Consider the following 20,478-nt stretch of genomic DNA (forward strand, 5'->3'; position numbering starts at 1 on the left):
TCCCGACGGAAAGGGGCCGCGAAGAAGATGGCGAGGAGTGGGCTGCTCCGTCGGGAGGGGATGAGGGCCGTGCGGGCGCTGAACGGCCTTTTCGCCCTCTACAAGCCCCCTGGTGTCCACTGGAAGCAAGTCCGGGACACCGTCGAGGCTAACTTGTTGAAAGGTGAGGATCCCCGGGCTTTAAACGTAGACACTGAGCCGTTGATTGCCCACCTATTAAACCGACTCTGGCGAGTCCCATTCACTGCTAGTAACCCCAATAGAGAACACGTCCCGTGCCCCTGGCTTGTGTCCTTTGACATTCCACTGTACATCCCCGTCAGTTTTTGACCCCCTGACACTAACACCACACACACACACTGCAGATTCAGCCATTTCCATTACAGGCACAACTCTCTCTCACCACTGAGGACTTATTTGTCACTAGGGACCCTCTTCTCATCTCTACCACCAGGGAGGAGGTATAGGAACGCGAAGACGCACACTCAACGTTTTCGGAACAGTATCTTCCCCTCTGCCTTCACATTTCTGAACGGTCCATGAACTCATTAACACTATTTCATTATTCCTCTTTTGCACTTTTTTTTTGTAACCGATAGTATTTTTTTCTCTTACACTGTGCTGCTGTCGTAAAACAACAAATTCCATGGCGTATGCCCATGATAATAAACTTGATTCTGACTATAATGGCAAGTTGGCCTCTCACAGAGTTCTGCTACTTTCTAATGTTGGTGCATCGAGTATTAAAGGATATTTGTGTGTTCTGAGGTTCTCACTTGCTGCAGTAAGCATGCCGCGGCACAGAAGTGATGCCATCTCTTTGTAGATAAAATGAGGCTTTTGAGAGTGAAATATAGAGTTCTTGTACAGCCTGGTCCTGTTAGCGTGAAGGACAAGGCTGGCGTGATTTGGGGAATGCTGGTTGACAAAGTATATTGAGGCTTTGGTCAGGAAATAGGTGTGTGATAGGTATAAATCGACACACACAGAATGCTGGAGGAACTCAGTGGGTCGGGCAGCATCTATGGAAATGAATAGACAGTCGATACTTCGGAAGTTTCTTGGACAGAAATGTCAAAATGCTGCCTGACCTGCTGAGTTCTTTAACAAGGGATGAGGGTAATTTTGACCATAGATATAGGAGCAGAATTAGGCTGTTTGGCCCATTGAGGCCACTGCTGCATAATGATTAGTCCATTTTCCCTCTCAGCTCCAATCTACTGCCTTCTCCCTGTATCCCTTCATGCCCTGACTAATCAGAAATCTGCCAGCCTCTGCCTTAGATATACCCAATGACTTGGCCTCCACTGCCATCTATGGCAATGAATTCCATAGCATCCTCCCCTCTAGTCCTCATTTCTGTTCTAAAAGGACGTCCCTCTATTTGAGGCTGTGCCCTCTGGTCTTGGACTCTCCCATCGTTGGAAATATCCTCTACACATTAACTCTATTGAGGTCTTTCAACATTCGATAGGTTTCATTTAAGTCACCCCTCATTCTTCTGAATTCCAGTGAGTAGAGGCTCAGAGCCATCAAACGTCCCTCGTATGACAAGCCTTTCAATCCTGTAATCATTTTAGTGAATCTTCTTTGAACCCTCTCCAATGTCACATACCTTTTCTTAGATAGAGGGCCTAAAACTGTTCAAAATACTCCCAAGTGAGGCCTTGCCTGTACCTTATAAAGCCTCAACATAACATCCTTACTGTTATATTCTAGTCCTCTTGGGAAGAATGCTAACGTTGCATTCCTCATCACCGACTCAACCTGCAATTAACTTTTAGGGAGTCCTGTATGTGAACTCCCAGGTCCCTTTGCACCTTGAATATTTGAATTTTCTGCTTGTTTCGATAGGTTAGGAACTGTTCGGCCACAGTCTCCTGTCCCAATTAAACGGCGTACTGTCCAAATAAATGAAGGGAATCCAACCTATTTTCTCAATTTAGTTTTTGTTCTCTAAGTTGAATAAGTATTGAGTACAGGAGTTGGGATGTTATGTTGAAGTTGTATAAGACTCTGGCGAGGCCAAATTTGGAATATTGTGTGCCCCTACCTACAGAAAAGATACCGATAAGAGTTTAGTGAAAATGTACAAAGATGATGCTGGGACTTGAGGACCTGAGTTCTAGGGAGAGAATGAATAGGTTAGGGCTTTATTCCTTAGAGTGTACAAGAACGGGAGGAGTTTTGATAAAAGTGTACAAAATTATGATAGGGTAAAGGAAAGCAGGCATATTCCCCTGAGGTTGGGTAAGACTGGAACTAGAGGTCATGGGTTAAGGGTGAAAGGTGAAATATTTAAGGGGAACCTGAGGGGGAACTTCTTCACTCAGAAGCTGGTGAGAGTGACGAATGAATTGCCAGCAGAAGTGATGGATGTGGGTTTGATTACAACTTTTAAGAGATATTTGAGTAATATAGGAGGGCTGTGGTCCAGGTGCAGTCTAGCGAAGCTCCTGTTTCTGTACTGTACTATATCGATTCACTGAGGTGTCACACGATAAGTTCAGGGTTGGGGATAATATATTGACATGGATAGGGGAGTGGCTGAGGAACAGAGAGTTAGGATAAATAGGCCATTTTTGAATTGGCAGTCAGTAACCAGTGATGTGTCACAGGCATCAGTGCTGGCATCTCAACTGTTACAGTCTGTATTAATAACCTGGATGAAGGGGCTCTGTAGGCAAATTTGCTGATGGTACAACTATAAGTGGGTTAGTAAGTTGCAAGGAGCACGTAAAGGGATATGGAAAGTGAGTGGGCAGGCAGTTGGCAGTTGGAATATAATGTGAGGAAATTTGAGGTGATTTACTTCAGAAGGTCAAATGGAAATACAAATTACTATTTAAACAGAGCAAGGTTTTAAAATGTAGTGAAAAGTGGCCTGGGTATACCACTGCATAAAGCGTAAAAGGTTAGCTAGCAGGTAAATGGGAAAACTAATGGCTATTTGCAAGGGATAAGGAAAATATCAGCAGGGAAGACTTGTTGAACTTCACAGGGCCTTGGAGAGTCTGTACCTAGAGTACTGTGTAGTTTTGTCTCTGTATTTAACTTGTGTTGGAGATGTTGCAACAGCAGTTGACCCCTGGGACGAAGGGTTTGACTATGAAGAGAGAAGGGATTATCTTCTGAGCTAGGTTTGAATGGGTTAGGTAAATTCTGCGTGGATTTAGGATAAGAGGTGATCTTATTGACACATACAAGATTCTGGGTGGTGGGGATACAGGGAGCATGCTGAGAGGGGTATCTCGTTTCAGAGTAAGGGGCTGTCCCTGTAAGACTGAGATGAGGAGAAATATCGTCTGAGGGTCATAATCTTTGGAGTTCTGCGGAGGTGGAACTAATGAATCAGCATCAAAATCAGGTTTATTATCATGGCCCTGTATTACGTGAAATTTGTTGTTTTGCAGCAGCAGTACATCATAAAGACATAAGATTACGACAGATTACTAAATAAATAGTGCAAAAAAAGGAACAGTGAAGTAGTGTTCATGGACGATTCAGAGGGGAAGCTGAATCATTGAGTGTGGGTCTTCAGGGTCCTGTACCTCCTCCCTGATGGTTGTAACGAGAAGAAAGCATATCCCAGCTGATGAGGGTCTTTGGTCATGGACGCCGCCTTCGTGAGGCACCCAGTCTCAAAGCTGCCCTCAAAGGCAGAGAGGGTAGGGCCCACAATGGAGTTGGTTGAGTCGGCAGCCTCATGTGATCTTGTGCATTGGAGGCTTCATACTAGGTGGCATTGCAACCAGTTAGAATACTCTCCGTAGTACATCTGTAGAAATTTGCAGGTGTCTTTGGTGACATACCAAGTCTTCTCAAACTGTGAGTGAAGTAGACCAGCCAGTGTGCCATTTTCATGGTTGCATTTAAGTGTGGGGTCCAGGTGAGATCCTCCGAGAGTATAGGCATGGCTGAGACTGATGGACATCCAAACTGCAGAGCTTCCAAGGGACTTTGGGAAGTGGTGATGGTGTCAAGATTGGATCAGCTGTGATCTTGCTCAACGATGGAACAGAATTGAGATGCTGAGTGACCTGCTGCTGCCTCTGGTGTTCTGGTGCCACATTGTTTGCAGTCCTGACACCAAGCTTTGAAATCAGAGCAAGTGATTGCCAGGTTGATGGAGAATGTTCTCAAATATTCTCTGAAAATGTGTAATATCCACACTGGATTGTACAAATCCCAGGGTTTATTTCCAGAGTGATAGAATTGATATCAAATTTTGGGTTGACAACAAACAGTAACTTGTCTTAATACTACAAGAGTCTTGGTAGAGACCTGAGGGTGAAGTTTTTCTACGAATGGTGAGGAATATCTGGGAGAGCAGGTAGTGGTGACAAATACAATATGTTAATGACATTTGGGTGGGTACGTTGGAAAGACTTGGAGCAAGGTGGGCCTATGGAAGACGTCATGGTCTGCTTGGATAAGGTGACCACAAGGACATGTTTCTATGTTGAATGTTTCTGTGATTCTAAGAAAGGTATAGATAGACTGCAGGGAACGATGATTTACCAGGGTGACACTGGATCTGTGAAGAGTAGGCATACAGGCTAGGTCTCTTTAAAAAGAAGTCTGAGTGGTGATCTAGTAGAGTTCTTTGAAATAAGAAGTTTATTGATGAGGAGAGAGGTTCCCAGTTGTGAGGAGGAGCAGAGGTGGTGCCTGGAAATTCAACAGAGGGAGTGCAGATATCACTTCAGCAGAGGTCCATGGGGCGGCACTGAGAACTCAACAACATGGAACAGTACAGCACAGGAACAGGCCCTTCGGCCCACACCGTTGTACTGAACTAAATCAGTAATCAAATGTCCCACTAACCCCTTCAGCCTACACAATGTCCATGTCCTTCCATTTCCTGCACATTCAGATCTCTATCGTATAGAGACATTTAAGAGGAGCGACACTCACAAAATGCTGGAGCAACTCAGCAGGTCAGGCAGTATGAATAAACATTTCAGACCGAGGCCCTTCTTCAGGACCGGAAGGGAAGGGGGAAGATGTCAGAATAGAGATGAGGGGTGAGGGTGGGACAGGAAAGCTAGAAGTAAAGCCAGGTCGGTGGGAAAGGTAAATGGCTGGAGAGGAAGGAATCTGAGTGCAGTCGACCATGGGAGAAAGAGAAGAAGGAGAGGCACCAGAGGAGGTGATAAGCACGTGAGGAGAAGAGGCCAGAGTGGGAAATAGAAGAGTGAAGGGGGAGAGGAAAAATTACTGGAAAGAGAAATCAATGTTCATGCTATCAGATGGAGTACGAGTTGCCTCATTGTAGCATGGAGCAGTATCGGAATGGGAATAGGGATAGGAATTAAAATGGTTGGCAGCCAGGAAATTCTGCTTTTGGAGAAAGCGGCCCCCAATTTATGTTGGGTCTCACCAGTGTAGAGAAGGCTGCATCGGCAGCACCAGGTACAATAGACGACCCCAACATATTTGCAGGTAAAGTGTTACCTCCCCTGGATGAAAAGTTTGCGGCCCTGATCGGAGCTGAAAGGGCAACTGTAGCATTTCTGTCTCTTGCAGGGATATGTGCCAGGAGGACTATTAGTAGGGAGGGATGCATGGAGAAGGGAATCGTGGAGGGAGCATCCCTGCATAAAACAGAGAAGTGGAGGGGGTGAGAGGGAAAGAGGTGGTAGCATCCTGTTGAAGATGGTGAAAGTTGTGGAAAATGAAATTTTGGATGTGGAGGCTTATGAGGGTAGTAGGTGAGGACAAGAGGAACTCTATCCCTGTTAAGGAAGGTGGGGTGAGCGGGGATGTCTGGGAAATGGAGGTGATGCAGGTGAGGGCTGCAACAATGGTGCAAAGGGAAACCCCATCCTTTGAAGAAGGAGGACATCTCTGATGTCCTGAAAGGGAAAGCCTCATCCTGGGAACTGAGAAAAGGGAATATAATTTTTACGAAAGACAGGGTGAAGAGATTATAGTCAAGATTGCCGTGGGAATATAAAAGATGTCAGTAGACAGTTTGTCTCCAGAGATGGAGACAGAAAAATCGAGAAAGTGGAGAGAGCCGTCAGAAGTGGACCAAGTGAACTTAAAGGCAGGCTGGAAGTTGGAGGCAAAGTTGATGAAATTGATGAGCTCAGCATGGGTGCATGAAGCAGCGTCAATGCAGTCATCAATGTAGTGCAGGAAGAGTTGGGGAGCATTACCAGGGAAGGTTTGGAACATGGACTGTTTTATGCAGCCAATGAGAAAGTAGGCATAGCTGGGGCCCCTGGTTACCGGTTGAGTTTGAAGAAAGTGGGAGAAGCTGTTAAGGGTGAGGACCATTTCTACCAGAGGGAAAAACGTGGTGGTGGAGGGAGAGTGGTTGGGGTCTTTTGAAAAAGAAGCAGAGAGCGTTAGGGCCTTGGTGAGGGTTAGAAGTGTATATCGACTGGACATCCATGGTGAAAATGAGGCAGTCAGGGAATTGAGAGTTGTTGAGGTCAAGAACATGTGAAATGTTGCGGATATAGGTGAAAAGGGACTGAACCAAGGGAGATAGAATGGAGTCAAAGTGTGCTGACATGAGTTCAGTGGGGCAGGAGGAGGCAAAGACAGTGGGCCTATTTGGACAGTCAGGTTTTTGGATCTTGGGTAGGAGTAGAAGTGAGCAGTGCGGAGTAATGGGAGAATGAGTTTAGTGGCAGTGGATGGGAGATCTCCAGAGTTGATGAGATTGTTGATGGGGTTGGAGGCAGGAGAAGGGGTTGTCAGTGCAGAGAGAGGAATCCTTGCCAAAGAAGTAGGCTCAGAGACACAGGCGTCATGGCAGGCAAATGGGGACAAAGCTAAGACTTGGTGAGGACAGAATGCTCCACCTCAGAGAGGGGAAGGTTGGAAAGGATGGCGAAGGCATGGCAGGGATTAGAGCTGTGATCAAAGGAGGGGGGAGGGTTAGTGTGATCAGAAAACTGAGAGGAAGATGGAGGACCCAAGAGGTCATGCGGACCTCTGAGAGTCCCAGGGATGGAGAGTGATGGTGGGGAAGGGGTGCCAGAGGCCCAGTAGCAGCGAGGAAGTTCTTAGCCTCGATGTGGTGGCAGCCGAGCTAATTCACAGTCGGTAGTTGTCCGAGGTTGTTGGAGCTGGAGTTGGCGGCAGTTAGATCCGTGGTCTGGAGGTGTCTAGGGCCGTCGGAACTGGAGTTGGAACTGGGATTAAGAGGAGAATGGCAGATGAAGGTGAAGATAAGGCTAGCTAGGAAGAGGCCCAAGTGCAGTGTAAGTGCTACTGTGGACTGGATGAACTAAATGGCCTAGATCTGTGCTGTATTTCCTGTGTAATTATTTTTACTTGTGTTCTGATTAGAGGGGAGGGATGTCTTAGTTTGGGTACATATCATTCTGAAGGGGGAGGAAGAACAGCCAGAGGCCGTAGTACACATTTATATAGTTCATGTAGGTGGAAAGTGAGATGTCCTGCATAGCGTTGAGGGAGTTTTGCAGAAGGTTAAAAGGCAGGGCCTCTAGTAGATGCCACATGCTAGTGAGAACAGAAGGAGGAGGACAGGTCAGATGAACTCGTAGCTAAAGCACTGAAGAAGGGGGATGAAGATTTAGGTAGGTAGATTACTGGGAAGGCTTCTGGTCCAAGTGGGAGCTGTGCAGAAGTGAGGTGACACCTAAATTAGAAGCATAAGAGAGACCTGGCAGAAGTAGATTAAGAGTAGATGCTTGTGGTCTGACAAGTTAAAGTCTTTTAAAAGGAAGTTCGTAAGAGTTCAAGCTAGCATGTTCCATTGAGGGTGAAAGACAAAGATGGCAAGATTAAGGAACCTTGGATGATGAAGGGTATTGCAGTGTTGATCGGTAAAAAGGGCAGCATGTGTCAGGTAGAGGTAACTACAAACACATGTGTTCCTTAAGGAAAAGAGAAGGTGTAAGCAAAAGCTTAAAGAAGTTAAGAGGACTAAAATGGGAATGATACCCTTTGCAAGTAGGATTAAGAAGAATCCCAGGAGATTCTCTAAGTATATTGGGAGTAAGGGGGTAACCAAGGGAAAAAGTCCCCTTAGTGACAAAAGGGGTAATGTATGTGTTGAGCCAGGGAATGTGGGTAGGGTCCTTAATCTGTATTCTGCAAGGAGAAGGATGTGGAAGATAAGGGAGCAGTACATTCATGGTCTAGAGCACGTTGGTATTAAGTAGGGGGGGGGTGGTAGATGTCATGGAACACATAGGGGCTGATAAATCCCCACAGTTAGATGAGACCTACACCAGCTTACTCTGGGAAGCAAGGGGGGAGATGGCTGGGGCCCTGATAGAGATTTTGGTAGCTTCATTAACCACAGGAGGATTGTTCCTTCATTTACGAAGGGCAGCAAGAATAAGCCAAGTAACTTCGGGCCATTGAGCCTTACATCAGTGGTGGGAAATTATTGGAGAAATAGGGACAGGGTTTATGTACCTTTGGAAAGGCAGGGACTGATCGTGAGGGAAATTGAGGAGGTAATTACGATTGATGAAGGCAGGATGGTAGATGTTATCCATGGACTTGAGTAAGGCAAAGAATGTTGATGATCAGAGAGACCTTGTCCAGTTTCCTGAAAGTGATACTATGGGTCAATAAGGTAGTGAAGAAGGTCTGTAGCAAGCTTGCCTTCATGTGCAGAAGAGCTGAACACTCACCCATTTTCATCACAAAGCCCTGTCCCTGTCACTGCCCACACTCCTATCACTCCTGTGAATATGGGGGGGCTGCTGGTGTGGCCGGTGGGAACCGATAACAACTCTGACCAGTTCATTTCATTAACAGCTCTTAATTCTGCAGAATGTCCTCGTCCCGAATACCAAGTCCGCTTTCTACCGAGTGTTACCCAGGATGTTAATGGCACTGAAACCAACCTGACTGTGGCACAGCTGCCAGTCCTGGCCAATCATCCACGAGGTAAAGGGCAAAGGAGGGTTGGAAGGACATGAAGGCTGGCAGTAGTGGAGGATTAACGTTGATGTTGAGAGGTTTAAAATGGGGCTGCTGAAGCACAACAATGACTTTCTGGCAGCAAGCAAAACTATAAATTACTGTATTAATCACACATTTTCTTGGAAATGCAATCAATAACCTGTAACTTCCCTCTTGGAGTTGAGCTTTTGAACTGCCTGTACAACCTGGCATTTTTGGGGTTTGAACTGAAGTCTCGAAGGTGCAGGATGGTTGTGGCGGGTATGGGCCAATTCGAGGCTACGGGGACTGGCCCGAGAGCGGAGAATGAACAAATGTCTGGCCATTGCTGGAGCAGACTTGGAGGCGATTCAATACGGCAGAGTTGAGGTGGCAGGGCAGGGGTCCAGGAGTGAGGAATGATCTGAGGTTGGGCCAATTTAAGTGCCAGACCACAGTGGGAAGGTCCGGTAGGGGCGGAATTGAGGTGGTGGGGCCTGGTCCGAGAGCAAGAACGACCCAAGGGTTAGCCAATTTAAGCACTGGGTGAGATTGAAAAGGGCAGGGTTTCGCGGCCAAGGGGGAGCAATGGGCCGATGTTCACCTTGCTGCTTTGTGAGATTTACTCATCTCTGCACTGAACCGAAGCTGTGGCTGCAACTAATGGGCTCCCGAATCAGCTGCTGTGATGCCTGGCTTCATGTCTGTGGGGTCACTTTCGTGAACTTCAGTTCTGAGTATTACTTACTTACTTTTATGGTTTAAACAATTTGTTTTTTTTACTGCACATTGGGTATTTGGTCTTTTTTTAATGGGTTCTACTTGGTCTGTTTTGTGGCTGCCTGTAAGACAAATCTCAAGGTTGCATATGGTATACATGCTTTGATAATAAATGTACTTTGAGGTTCGAAATCTATTGCAGCAGAGGTTCTTTTAATGCTGGGTGTGGGTATCTGCAGTATTGGAGCGTTTATTGCTGGATATGGTGTGTCTGCAGTATTGAAGTGTTTATCTCTGGGTGTTGTGTGTCTGCTGTATTGGAGTGTTTAACGCTGGGTGTGGGTGTCTGCGGTATTGAAGTGTTTATCACTGGGTTTTGTGTGTCTGCTGTATTGGAGTGTTTATTGCTGGGTGTGGTGTGTCTGCAGTATTGGAATGTTTATCTCTGGGTGTGGGGTGTCTGCAGTATTGTAGTGTTTAACACTGTGTGTGGGTTTCTGCGGTACTGGAGTGCTTTTCACTGGATTTGGACTTTGTGTAATTTTGTTATTTTTAATGATTTCATGTTCTGTGTCACAGTTAGAGGTCCTAAGTTTTCTCATTTGAAAGTGGGAGCTGGTGACCGTTTGGACTACCGCTCATCTGGGGTCTTTGGTGAGTACGCTGTTGATTCTGTTTCTGTTCAGTGTTTTGACATATTTAAACTCGGTGTGTTTGATTACTCAATCACATCTGCATCTTAGCTATGAAGTAACCTGACTGAATATTGCAAATATTAACCCTGAAAAGTATTGGCTGTCAGATCAATTCATGTTTAGTGGATTATACTCTTGGTACTAATCATGTATATTATGGTTCCTGTTTGCAGAATAATTTGCCCAATGTGAAGTGTTGCAAATAACCACCAGTGCTCAATCAGGTTTTTTTGAATGTCCTGGCTTTTCACTGTTCACAGTTTGTTTGTTTTCAGAAACTGTTGCCTTTTCAGCTTTCAGAGTCTGTCAGCTGTGAAATAACACTGAGAGGGACTTGGCCTAGTTATCAACCTGACAATATGGAAAGTCGGGTTCAGAATTAATCAGATCAGAGTTAGCGGAGTCCAACAGCTGGCATCCAGCTCCTCGGGAAAAGACTGCGTGGCTAGTACACTGTCCATACCGTTGCAGTGTGTATGTTCTTACCTGCTAGTACTGGCGACAGGCAGACACTGTCCATACAGTTGTAATGTGTATATTCTTACCTGCTTGTCTTTGCTCTCCCTGTCTTTCCGGAGAAGGCCATTCAGCCCCTCTAGCTTTTTGCATACCAACAGCAGTGTGCTCAGGCTGCCCTTCAAAGCACAGAAACAAAGACCTTTGAAGCGTGCAGTTTGAAGAAGTATTAGCCCCTACCAGCTCCTTGATGCTCTATCACAGGCTTTTGGGAAGAGATTGACCTTAAAGTCGTGAAGTGCTTTTCTTAATGTTTTGCCCAAACCCTCAGATTTTTCCCTTTTTGTTCTCTCCATATCACATCTTTTAAACATCACAACAGGTAACAGTCAAAAATACAAAAAAAAGCTGCAGGTTTGGGAATCTGAAATAAAAGCAGGAAATGTTGAAAAGAAAAACAGAGATAAGGTTTCATAATGAAGACTCTTCATCTGAACAGGTGTACTTCATTTGAGTACAGGAGTTGGATGTTATGTTGAGGTTTGTAAGACCTAATTTGGAATATTGTGTGCTGTCCTAGTCACCTACCTACACTAAAGATATCAGTAAGGTTGAAAGAGTACAGGGAAAATTACAAACGTGTAGGCTGGACATGAGGACCTGAATTACAGGGAAGGGTTGAATGGGTTAGGGCTTTATTCCTTTGAGTGCAGGAGAACGAGGGGAGATCTTCAGATTTATGCAAAATTATGAATGGTAGGATAAATGAATGCAGGCTTTTCCTACTGAGGTTGGGTGAGACTAGAACTCGAGGTCATGGGTTAAGGTCAAGGGTGAAATATTTAAAGAGAGTATAAGGGAAAAATTCTTCTCTCAGAGGGCGGTGAGATTGTCGAACAAGCTACTGCGGGAGTGATGGATGTGGGTTTGATTTCAACATGTAAGAGGAATTTGGGTAAGTACATGGATGAGAGGGTGCAGGTCAGTGGCATTAGCCAGAATAGTTGGGCACGAACTAGATGGGCCAAAGAGCCTGATCTTGTGCTTTAGTGCTCTTTGACTCTGAATAAACTGATTGTAATGGAGTAGAATCAAATCCAGCGCAGGTTGAATTCTCACAACACTTTACAAGCAGGCAGCATCTACACAGAGAGTTAGTATTTTGGGGGTGGTGGAGTGGAAATGTTAATTCTTTCTTCAGAGGCCACCTCACCTGCTGAGTTTTTCTGCGATTTCCTGCTTTGGGTTCTGAATGATCAGTGAAAGCTTCTCAAAGAAAGAAGTGCTTGTTATCTTCACGTGCAGCAGGAAAGAAAGGTGGGAGCAGAAACAGTGTTCTGATGGGCATCGGAGATTTGAGCATTTTGTAAGGGTGATGAAGATGAGCACAGGTGCCTCCCCAGCCTATACACTGTGGAAGTTGCACATCAGTTAAAGTTGGATGAGTATTCTCCCAGTGTTTTACCTCTTCGGTTCCAGTACATCTTCAAGAAGACAACCATTTTGTATCACACAGATTATTGTATTGGTGTATTTGAGGGGTTGTCCCCAGTGTGGAGGTCAGAGTTCTAATAAATTTCGCACCATTGTGTCTCCACAGTGCTTGCAGTTGGCAGTGGCAACAAGCAATTATCTTACCTCCATGACTGTCATCTGACCAAGGTAAGGCTGCAGGGGAGCTGATGACCCTCAGTAAACAAGCATTCCAGTCGTGATCCTTGACAAAAGCTACCTGAGGTGCTTCATTTAGACTAAGTGTTTACATGTCAGTGTGTTGAGATCACTATTGGTGTGTATTTACACGGGGGTGCATTAGATACGAGATGGTCTGAATGGTATCAGAATTATTCGTTGTCTGTGGGAAGGCAGAGCAACTCTCCCTCACCAAGGAGATGGTATTTAGTGCCCAGGGGCTGGTACTGGGGCAGCACCACACTGCAGGCGTTGTGGTACTGGGGGAATGCTGCACTGCTGCGGGGAAGGAGCAGATCGCTCTGTTTGATTGGAGTGTTAAGCCAGTGCTCTGTACTCTCTTTGGTTCTGTGTGATTGAAGTACTGGAATTTTCCAAGTGTCCGAGTCTGTATCCCCACCTGTGCAATGACTGGTTATTCTCTGAGCTTGCTTTGCAATTGGTGTCTTCTGTATTACGTAAAAGTAACCAAGGGACTAAGAAATGCATAGCTACAGGTGTTGTGGTTCAAAGTACTGGAAAGGTACTTTACAGCGTGAATTTTAAGTGAGAGGGGAGGATGGGATTCAGCTGTGAAAGAATGCTCAGTCTGAACCAGTCAAGTTCGCTGGACCGAGAGCAGGAGCAGTAAGCATTGATTGAGTCCTTTTGCGCACTCGTCCAAGGACACAATAACCTTGTTTATTTCTGTGCAGGCTTATTACCAAAGCTTCTGCTCCTTTGGCACTCAAAATTGTGTGAATGTCTTGTGCTCTGGCTTCCCAGGAATACACTGTAAAAGGCAGCTTTGGAATGGCAACAGAGGATTTTACAGACACGGGCCGACTGATTGAGAAAACAACTTATGGTGGGTATATTCTGCAGGACAGATCTCACACAGAACAACTCATCAGCAAGGTGATGGGTGATAGACCGTAAAACATAGGAACAGAATCGGGCTGTTTGGCCCATCTAGTCTGCTCTACTATACCATCATGGCTGATTTATTCTCTTTCTCAAAACCATTTCCTGCCTTCTCCCCATAACCCTTGATTCCTTACTCATCAAGAACCTATCAATATTCTGCCTTAAATATACCCACTGACTTGGCCTCCACAGCTGTCTGTGTCAATGAATTCCATAGATTCACCACCCTCTGGCTAAAGAAATTCCTCTTCATCTCTGTTCTGGTCCTAGACTACCCCCCACTAAGGGAAGTATCCTCCATGTCCACTCTATCTGGGCATTTCACTATTTTATGGGTTTTAATGAGATCCCCAATCATTTTAAATTTCAATGCGTACAGGCCCAGAGCCATTAACTCATACATTAACCCATTCATTCCTGAGAGTCTCGTGAAACTTAACTGGACCAATGCCAGTACACCCTTTCTTAGATAAGGGGCCCAAAACTGCTCACAATACTCCGTGCAGTCTGACCAATGCCTTATAAAGCCTCAGCATTGCATCCTTGCTTTTATATTCTAGTCCTCTGGAAATGAATGCTAACATTACATTTGCCTTCCTTTCTACTGACTCTGCCTGCAAGTTAACCCTTAGAGTAAAGAAGTGGTCCCAACACCAACCACTATGGAACACCACTAGTCACTGGCAGCCAACCGGAAAAGGCCCCCTTTATTCCCACTCTTAGCCTCCTGCCAGTCATTCAGTCAATCCCACATCAATCCACAATGGATGGAGATCATTACCAGATGCCACAGTTTTAAATAAGGGGAAACAAAACAATCTGCTGGAGGTAGTCAGCACGACAAACAGTATATGTAGGGGTGGGGGAGGAATGTTAACTTTTTGGGTTGAGACTCCACCAGAGTGAGAGGTGGTCAGTACAAAGAGGAGGGGGAAGATGGGTCATATGTGATAGATGAACTGAGAAAGGGTGAGGTATGATGGGCTTCTGAAGCCAAATAGAGGAGGGGGAGGGGTAAGGTTGGAAGACAGAGGCAGGTGGTGATGGGTGGGGCAGCCACAGAGAAAGGCAAATGGAACCAGCTGGAAAGAGTGAAAGTGGAGACAGAGGCTTAGGGGTGATGTGGGAATGCAAAGGCTACCAGCGCTGTAGTCTGATAGTCAGGAAGGTGATAATGAGGACCATTGGGGGAGAGGTGAAGAACAGGTAGAAGCAGAGTCAATGAGGCAGAGACAAATTGGTGAGTGGTGTGTGGTTAGCAGGTGGATGGAACCAGGGTGGACAAAAATGAGTGGTGTGAAGCTGAAGAGAGGCTATGTGAATGGGGACGAAAATGAGAGGATTGAAGTTGAATCAGAATTTGGTGCAACCCAGTACAGAAATGTTACGTAAAATTAGGAAATTCCAATGTTCATTCCATTGGGTTGTAAACTCCCCAAGTGGATGATCTACAGCCCACACATAGACTATCCACATGGTTAGCTTTCCCCTGGCAGTGTAAGAGTCTGAGGATGAACGGGTTAGAATGTGATTTGGAAGGGGAACTGAAATGGCATAATTGCCATGGTAGACAGAGTGTGGAACCTGCCTGTGCTTGGTCTCACTGATGTAGAGGAGTACCAGGGAGTAGATGAGGTTCTTTTATTTTCATTTAGAGATTTAGTGCAGAACAAGCCCTTCCAGCCCAATGAGCCGTACCACCACCCATCTATTTAACAGTAGCCCAATCACGGGACAATTTACAATGACCAATTAACCTACTAATGGGTATGTCTTTGCATTGCGGGAGGAAACCAGAGCACCCTGAGGAATGCATGTGGTTATGGTCTCTTTACTGCCCATTATACTGCTGACGTTTGGGGCAGCAATGAAGGTTCCTCCTCCTCTGGCGGTTATCATGTTAATAGCTCGGTTTTCTCTTCTGTCAGTCGTGCAAGTCCGGGAGGAGACTCAGGAATACAGTTGCAATCATATATAGAAGGATTCTTCATTGCTGTTTCTGTAACAGTTTTATTTTACCAGTCAGGGTTGTTAGCCCTGAGCTGAACCCCCGGACCTGGAGGATCGGTGGACCACTGATCTCTAGCCTTTGACCTGTTTGGCATCAGCGACCCTACCAAGAGCCTGCATAGCTCTCCTGGTCATTGAGACACACAAGCCTTCAACCTACAACAAGGTTATGGTCCTTTTGGGGGATGCACTCCTTACAGATGGCACTGGAATTGAACTCTGAACTCCGATACACCAAGCGGTAATAGCATCACACTATAGCTGTGGTTGGAGGAGGTGTATGTGACTCTGTCTGATCCGGAAGAGCTGTTACGTTCCCTGAATGGTGGTGATGGAGGAGGTATAGGAACAAGCATTAGATAATGAAAGGAGCAGTTAAAAATGCATCCTCTTGCCCTCTGGCCCCAGCTGACCCATCCTCACAGCACCCCCGAACCTCACTCTTTTGTCTATTAAGCTACACCCTCTTCAGAAACATTGCCCCATGATTATTCTGGCTTGTCACTTTTCTGTCTGTTACCTCTGTGCTGAAAAATGTTGAGCACACCTTCCTTCTCATTCAGATTAGGATTCTGTCACTAGGTTTATGTTTGATTCTGTTCAGCCAGATGTACTTAGTGCTTGCTGCCTGTTCTTCGGTGTCTGAAGGGTTCAGTTCCTTCAGTGCTCTGCTCTAACACTGCATGAGCCCAGTGCACTAGGGTTATTGTAGTTGGTACTGGCAAGGTCTTTACTGATACAGTGATATGTTGTTGCAGATCACATCACTCGGGACAAATTGGAGCGCATCATCGCTGTGATCCAGGGCAGCCACCAGAAAGCTCTGATAATGTAGGTTTCCGGACAAGGAGGTACTTTTTTTGGAAGCTCAGGTGATGGTGGATTCCTAGAGTACAGAGAGAGGGAGGAGGAAAATTGTAACTGGAACAGACTATTGCAATATAATTTATAGAATCAGATTTTGTAATGGAGGCCATTAGGCCCATTATCCTGGTACGATATTTTTGTTAGACTTACTCCTGCTTTTTACCTTAGCCTTAGAATGTTTTATTTCTTTTCACATTTATATCCTATTCTTAATGAATTTACTTCTACTTTTTAAGGAACTGTATCTCAACCTGTATCAAAAAACTCTCATGGTCCGAGTTCCAATTCCCAGATCCCTGTCTGGTTGTTGATTTCCTACTGGTGATACCATTTGTCTTTGTTATTGAAATTCATGTTTTATTCCAAACACCTCAACCTAATCTCTCTGTAGGGAGAATAAACACACAGCAGTCTTTCCACATAACTGAGCCCTGTCCCAATGAAACAAGAATGGAGAGTGTAATGGCAACACTTTCACTACCAAGTTCTTTAATTTGAGCAAGGATTAAAGAGGAGGAAGTACTGGCGTTTTTAAGGAATATAAAAGTGGATAAGTCTCCAGGTCCTGATAGGATATTCCCTAGGACCTTGAGGGAAGTTAATGTAGAAATAGCAGGGGCTCTGACAGAAATACTTCAAATGTCATTAGAAATGGGGATGGTGCCGGAGGATTGGCGTATTGCTCATGTTGTTCCATTATTTAAAAAGGGTTCTAAGAGTAAACCTAGTAATTATCGGCCTGTAAGTTTGATGTCAGTGGTGGGTAAATTAATGGAAAGTATTCCTAAGAGATGGTATATGTAACTATCTGGATAGACAGGGTCTGATTAGGAACAGTCAACATGGATTTGTGTGTGGAAGGTCATGTTTGACAAATCTTATTGAATTTTTTGAAGAGGTTACTAGGAAAATTGACGAGGGTAAAGCGGTGGATGTTGTTTATATGGACTTCAGTAAGGCCTTTGACAAGGTTCCACACGGAAGGTTCAATCGTTAGGTATTAATATTGAAGTAGTAAAATGGATTCAACAATGGCTGGATGGGAGATGCCAGAGAGTAGTGGTGGATAACTGTTTGTCAGGTTGGAGGCCAGTGACTAGTGGTGTGCCTCAGGGATCTGTACTGGGTCCAATGTTGTTTGTCATATACATTAATGATCTGGATGATGGGGTGGTAAATTGGATTAGTAAGTATGCAGATGATACTAAGATAGGTGGAGTTGTGGATAATGAAGCAGGCTTTCAAAGCTTGCAGAGATTTAGGCCAGTTAGAAGAGTGGGCTGAAAGATGGCAGATGGAGTTTAATGCTGATAAGTGTGAGGTGCTACATTTTGGTAGGACTAATCAAAATAGGACATACATGGTAAATGGTAGGGCATTGAAGAATGCAGTAGAACAGAGTGATCCAAAAATAATGGTGCATAGTTCCCTGAAGGTGGAATCTCATGTGGATAGGGTGGTGAAGAAAGCTCTTGGTATGCTGGCCTTTATAAATCAGAGCATTGAGTATAGGAGTTGGGATGTAATGTTAAAATTGTACAAGGCATTGGTAAGGCCAAATTTGGAGTATTGTGTACAGTTCTGGTCACTGAATTATAGAAAAGATGTCAACAAAGTAGAGTACAGAGATTTACTAGAACGTTACCTGGGTTTCAGCACCTGAGTTACAGAGAAAGGTTGAACAAGTTAGGTCTTTATTCTTTGGAGTGTAGAAGGTTGAGGGGGGACTTGATAGAGGTATTTAAAATTATGAGGGGGATAGATAGAGTTGACGTGGATAGGCTTTTTCCATTGAGAGTAGGGGAGATTCAAACAAGAGGACATGAGTTGAGAGTTAGGGGGTAACACAAGGGAGAACTTCTTTACTCAGAGAGTGGTGGCTGTATGGAATGAGCTTCCAGTAGAAGTGATAGAGGCAGGTTCGATATTGTCATTTAAGAAAAATTGGATAGCTATATGGACAGGAAAGGTATGGAGGGTTATGGGCTGAGTGCAGGTCGGTGGAACCAGGTGAGAGTAAGCGTTCGGCAGGGACTAGAAGGACCGAGATGGCCTGTTTCCGTGCAGTAATTGTTATATGGTTATATATGATTGTGGCTAACCTCCATCTTCATCATGTTATTCATTACCCAAGTTCCCTCACCTACCATTAGGAGCAGAGCAGGTCTCTCTCAATTGCAACATGAGAAGTGGGCATCACTCAGCAAGAGCAGGGATGCCTGTGCCAACTGTCTTACAATCCAAGGCATGAAGTGATATGAAGAGACTTTGAACTATTAACAATGACCAGTTTCCAAGTCAGTTTGTTTGGTGGCTTGGAGTCTTGATTAATTCTGTCTTATATTTTGTATACACTGCAGATATTGAGAGGTGGGGAATTGTTTAAAATAGAAATTTTAATCGCAGTCAAACGGCCTGTTCTGTTTTGGGTGGTGGCAATTCTCTTGAGCGTTGTTGGTACTGCACTGCTTCTTGGCATATTGAGAATATTCCATCATATGCCTTGTAGATGGTGGAAATGCCCTGGGGTGTTAAAAGACAAATCGATTGCTGTAGAATACACATCCAAATATCTGCTCTTGAAGCCACAGTGTATATATGGCTGGTCAACTGTGAAGTACCCCACCCTCCCAGAATGTTGAGGATTTTGGAGATGGGAACGTCATTGAATGTTAAAGGCGAGCTATGAAACCCTTGGATAGAATGGAAACTCCACTTCCAGCCAGAATGTCATCTGGGTCCTTCTGTGGTGTGGAGTTGTGGATGGACTTGCTTTGACATTATGATGGAAGAAATGTGAAGTAGCTGAATGTGGCTGGGACTAGGACACTGCTCTAAGGAACTCCTGAAGCAATATGCAGGAGCTGGGATAACTGACCTCCAACAACCATGATTATCTATTTTGTTCTGAGAGTGCAGAGGGAGATCCCACTACCCACTGTGTTTACTGGGTTTGTTTTTCCTTGTGCTTCATTTGTGCAGAAAGTTTACCGTTTGGACATTTTTTAGTCCACGCATGGACCAAGCTTGTAATGAGCTGATGTAGCACATTCCAAGGACTGCAATATATGCCCAAAGTGCACAGTCAGCAAATATAAATGGGCACAAAGAAGGGTCCATATATTGTGGGTCCTGAGCTTGGGGGTGTGATGCTTTGTAACTGCTTTAACTCTCCTACCCTAGGTATTCTGGCATTGATTTGCAAAGCCAAGAAGCGTACGAGCTTGCATGTCGGGGAATGTTACGTCCAATGAACAAATCCCCGCCTATCATCACTGGCATTCGCTGTATAGAGTTCTGCCTTCCGAATTTCATTCTGGGTACGTTGATAGAAGATGGTTGGTTCATATCCATTCCTCGCTGTAGATTTAGTTTTGTTTGTTGCTAAGAGTTTGATTCCTCCTGTTGTGAAGGTGCTGACCACTCAAGATTATTTTAGTATCAATGTGGGTGTTAGCATACTAATCTCTGATCTCCTGTGGTACAGTACAGCAAAACTGTCATACTGGCATGCTTGGGATTTTGGCATCAGACCCACCTTTTAATTCATAAGACCATAAGGGGTAGGAGCAGAATTAGGCCATTTGGCACATCAAGTCTGCTTCACCATTTTCATCATGGCTGATTCATTTTTCCTTTCAACCCCATTCTCCCTGTAACCTTTCATGCCCTGATTAATCAAGAACCTATCAAGCTCTGCCTTAAATACACTAAATGACCTGGCCTGTACAGCCACCGTGGAAATGAATTTCATAGACTCACTCCCCTCTAGTTAAAGACATTCTTCCTCATCTCTGTTCTAAATGGATGTCCCTCAAAACTGAGGCTGTACCCTCTGGTCCTAAATTTCCCCACCATAGGAAACATCCTCTACACATCCACTCACTCTATACAGGCCTTTCAATATTCAATAGGTTGCAATGATATCCTCTCTTATTCTTCTAAATTCCAGCGAGAATAGGCCCCAGACCATCAAACGCTTCTCGTACAATAACCTTTTTGTTCCCAGAATCACTTACGTGAACCTCCTCTGAACAGCACATCCTTTCTAAGACAAAGCGCCCAAAACTGCTCATGATACTCCAAGTGAGGCCTCAGCATTACATCATTGCTTTTGTATTCTAGTATTCTCGATAGGAATGTTAACATTGCCCTTGCCTTCCTCGCCACCGACTCAGCCTGCAAGTTAACTTCAGGGCATCCTGCAGAAGGACTCCCAAGTCCCTTTGCACCTTGGATTTTTGAGCTTTCT

General features: G+C 44.9%; 1 protein-coding gene across 3 annotated transcripts in view; it reads left to right on the forward strand.

Annotated features, from left to right (window-relative positions):
• The window catches only part of trub2 (TruB pseudouridine (psi) synthase family member 2), a 25,615-nt gene continuing 5,137 nt past the window's right edge, over nt 1-20,478 (forward strand). Inside the window, exons 1-7 of one of the 3 annotated variants that reach the window (XM_072250665.1) lie at nt 1-163; nt 8,755-8,886; nt 10,180-10,254; nt 12,352-12,413; nt 13,209-13,290; nt 16,118-16,190; nt 19,410-19,546. In XM_072250665.1, the coding sequence (XP_072106766.1) occupies nt 28-163; nt 8,755-8,886; nt 10,180-10,254; nt 12,352-12,413; nt 13,209-13,290; nt 16,118-16,190; nt 19,410-19,546 (697 nt within the window). In that variant the 5' untranslated portion in view covers nt 1-27. The remainder of the gene's footprint in view (nt 164-8,754; nt 8,887-10,179; nt 10,255-12,351; nt 12,414-13,208; nt 13,291-16,117; nt 16,191-19,409; nt 19,547-20,478) is intronic. The other 2 variants (XM_072250666.1, XM_072250667.1) reach the window with 2 other exon arrangements.

Source organism: Mobula birostris, unplaced genomic scaffold (genome assembly GCF_030028105.1).
Source record: "Mobula birostris isolate sMobBir1 unplaced genomic scaffold, sMobBir1.hap1 scaffold_515, whole genome shotgun sequence".
In the NCBI taxonomy this organism is placed as follows: Eukaryota; Metazoa; Chordata; class Chondrichthyes; order Myliobatiformes; family Myliobatidae; genus Mobula; species Mobula birostris.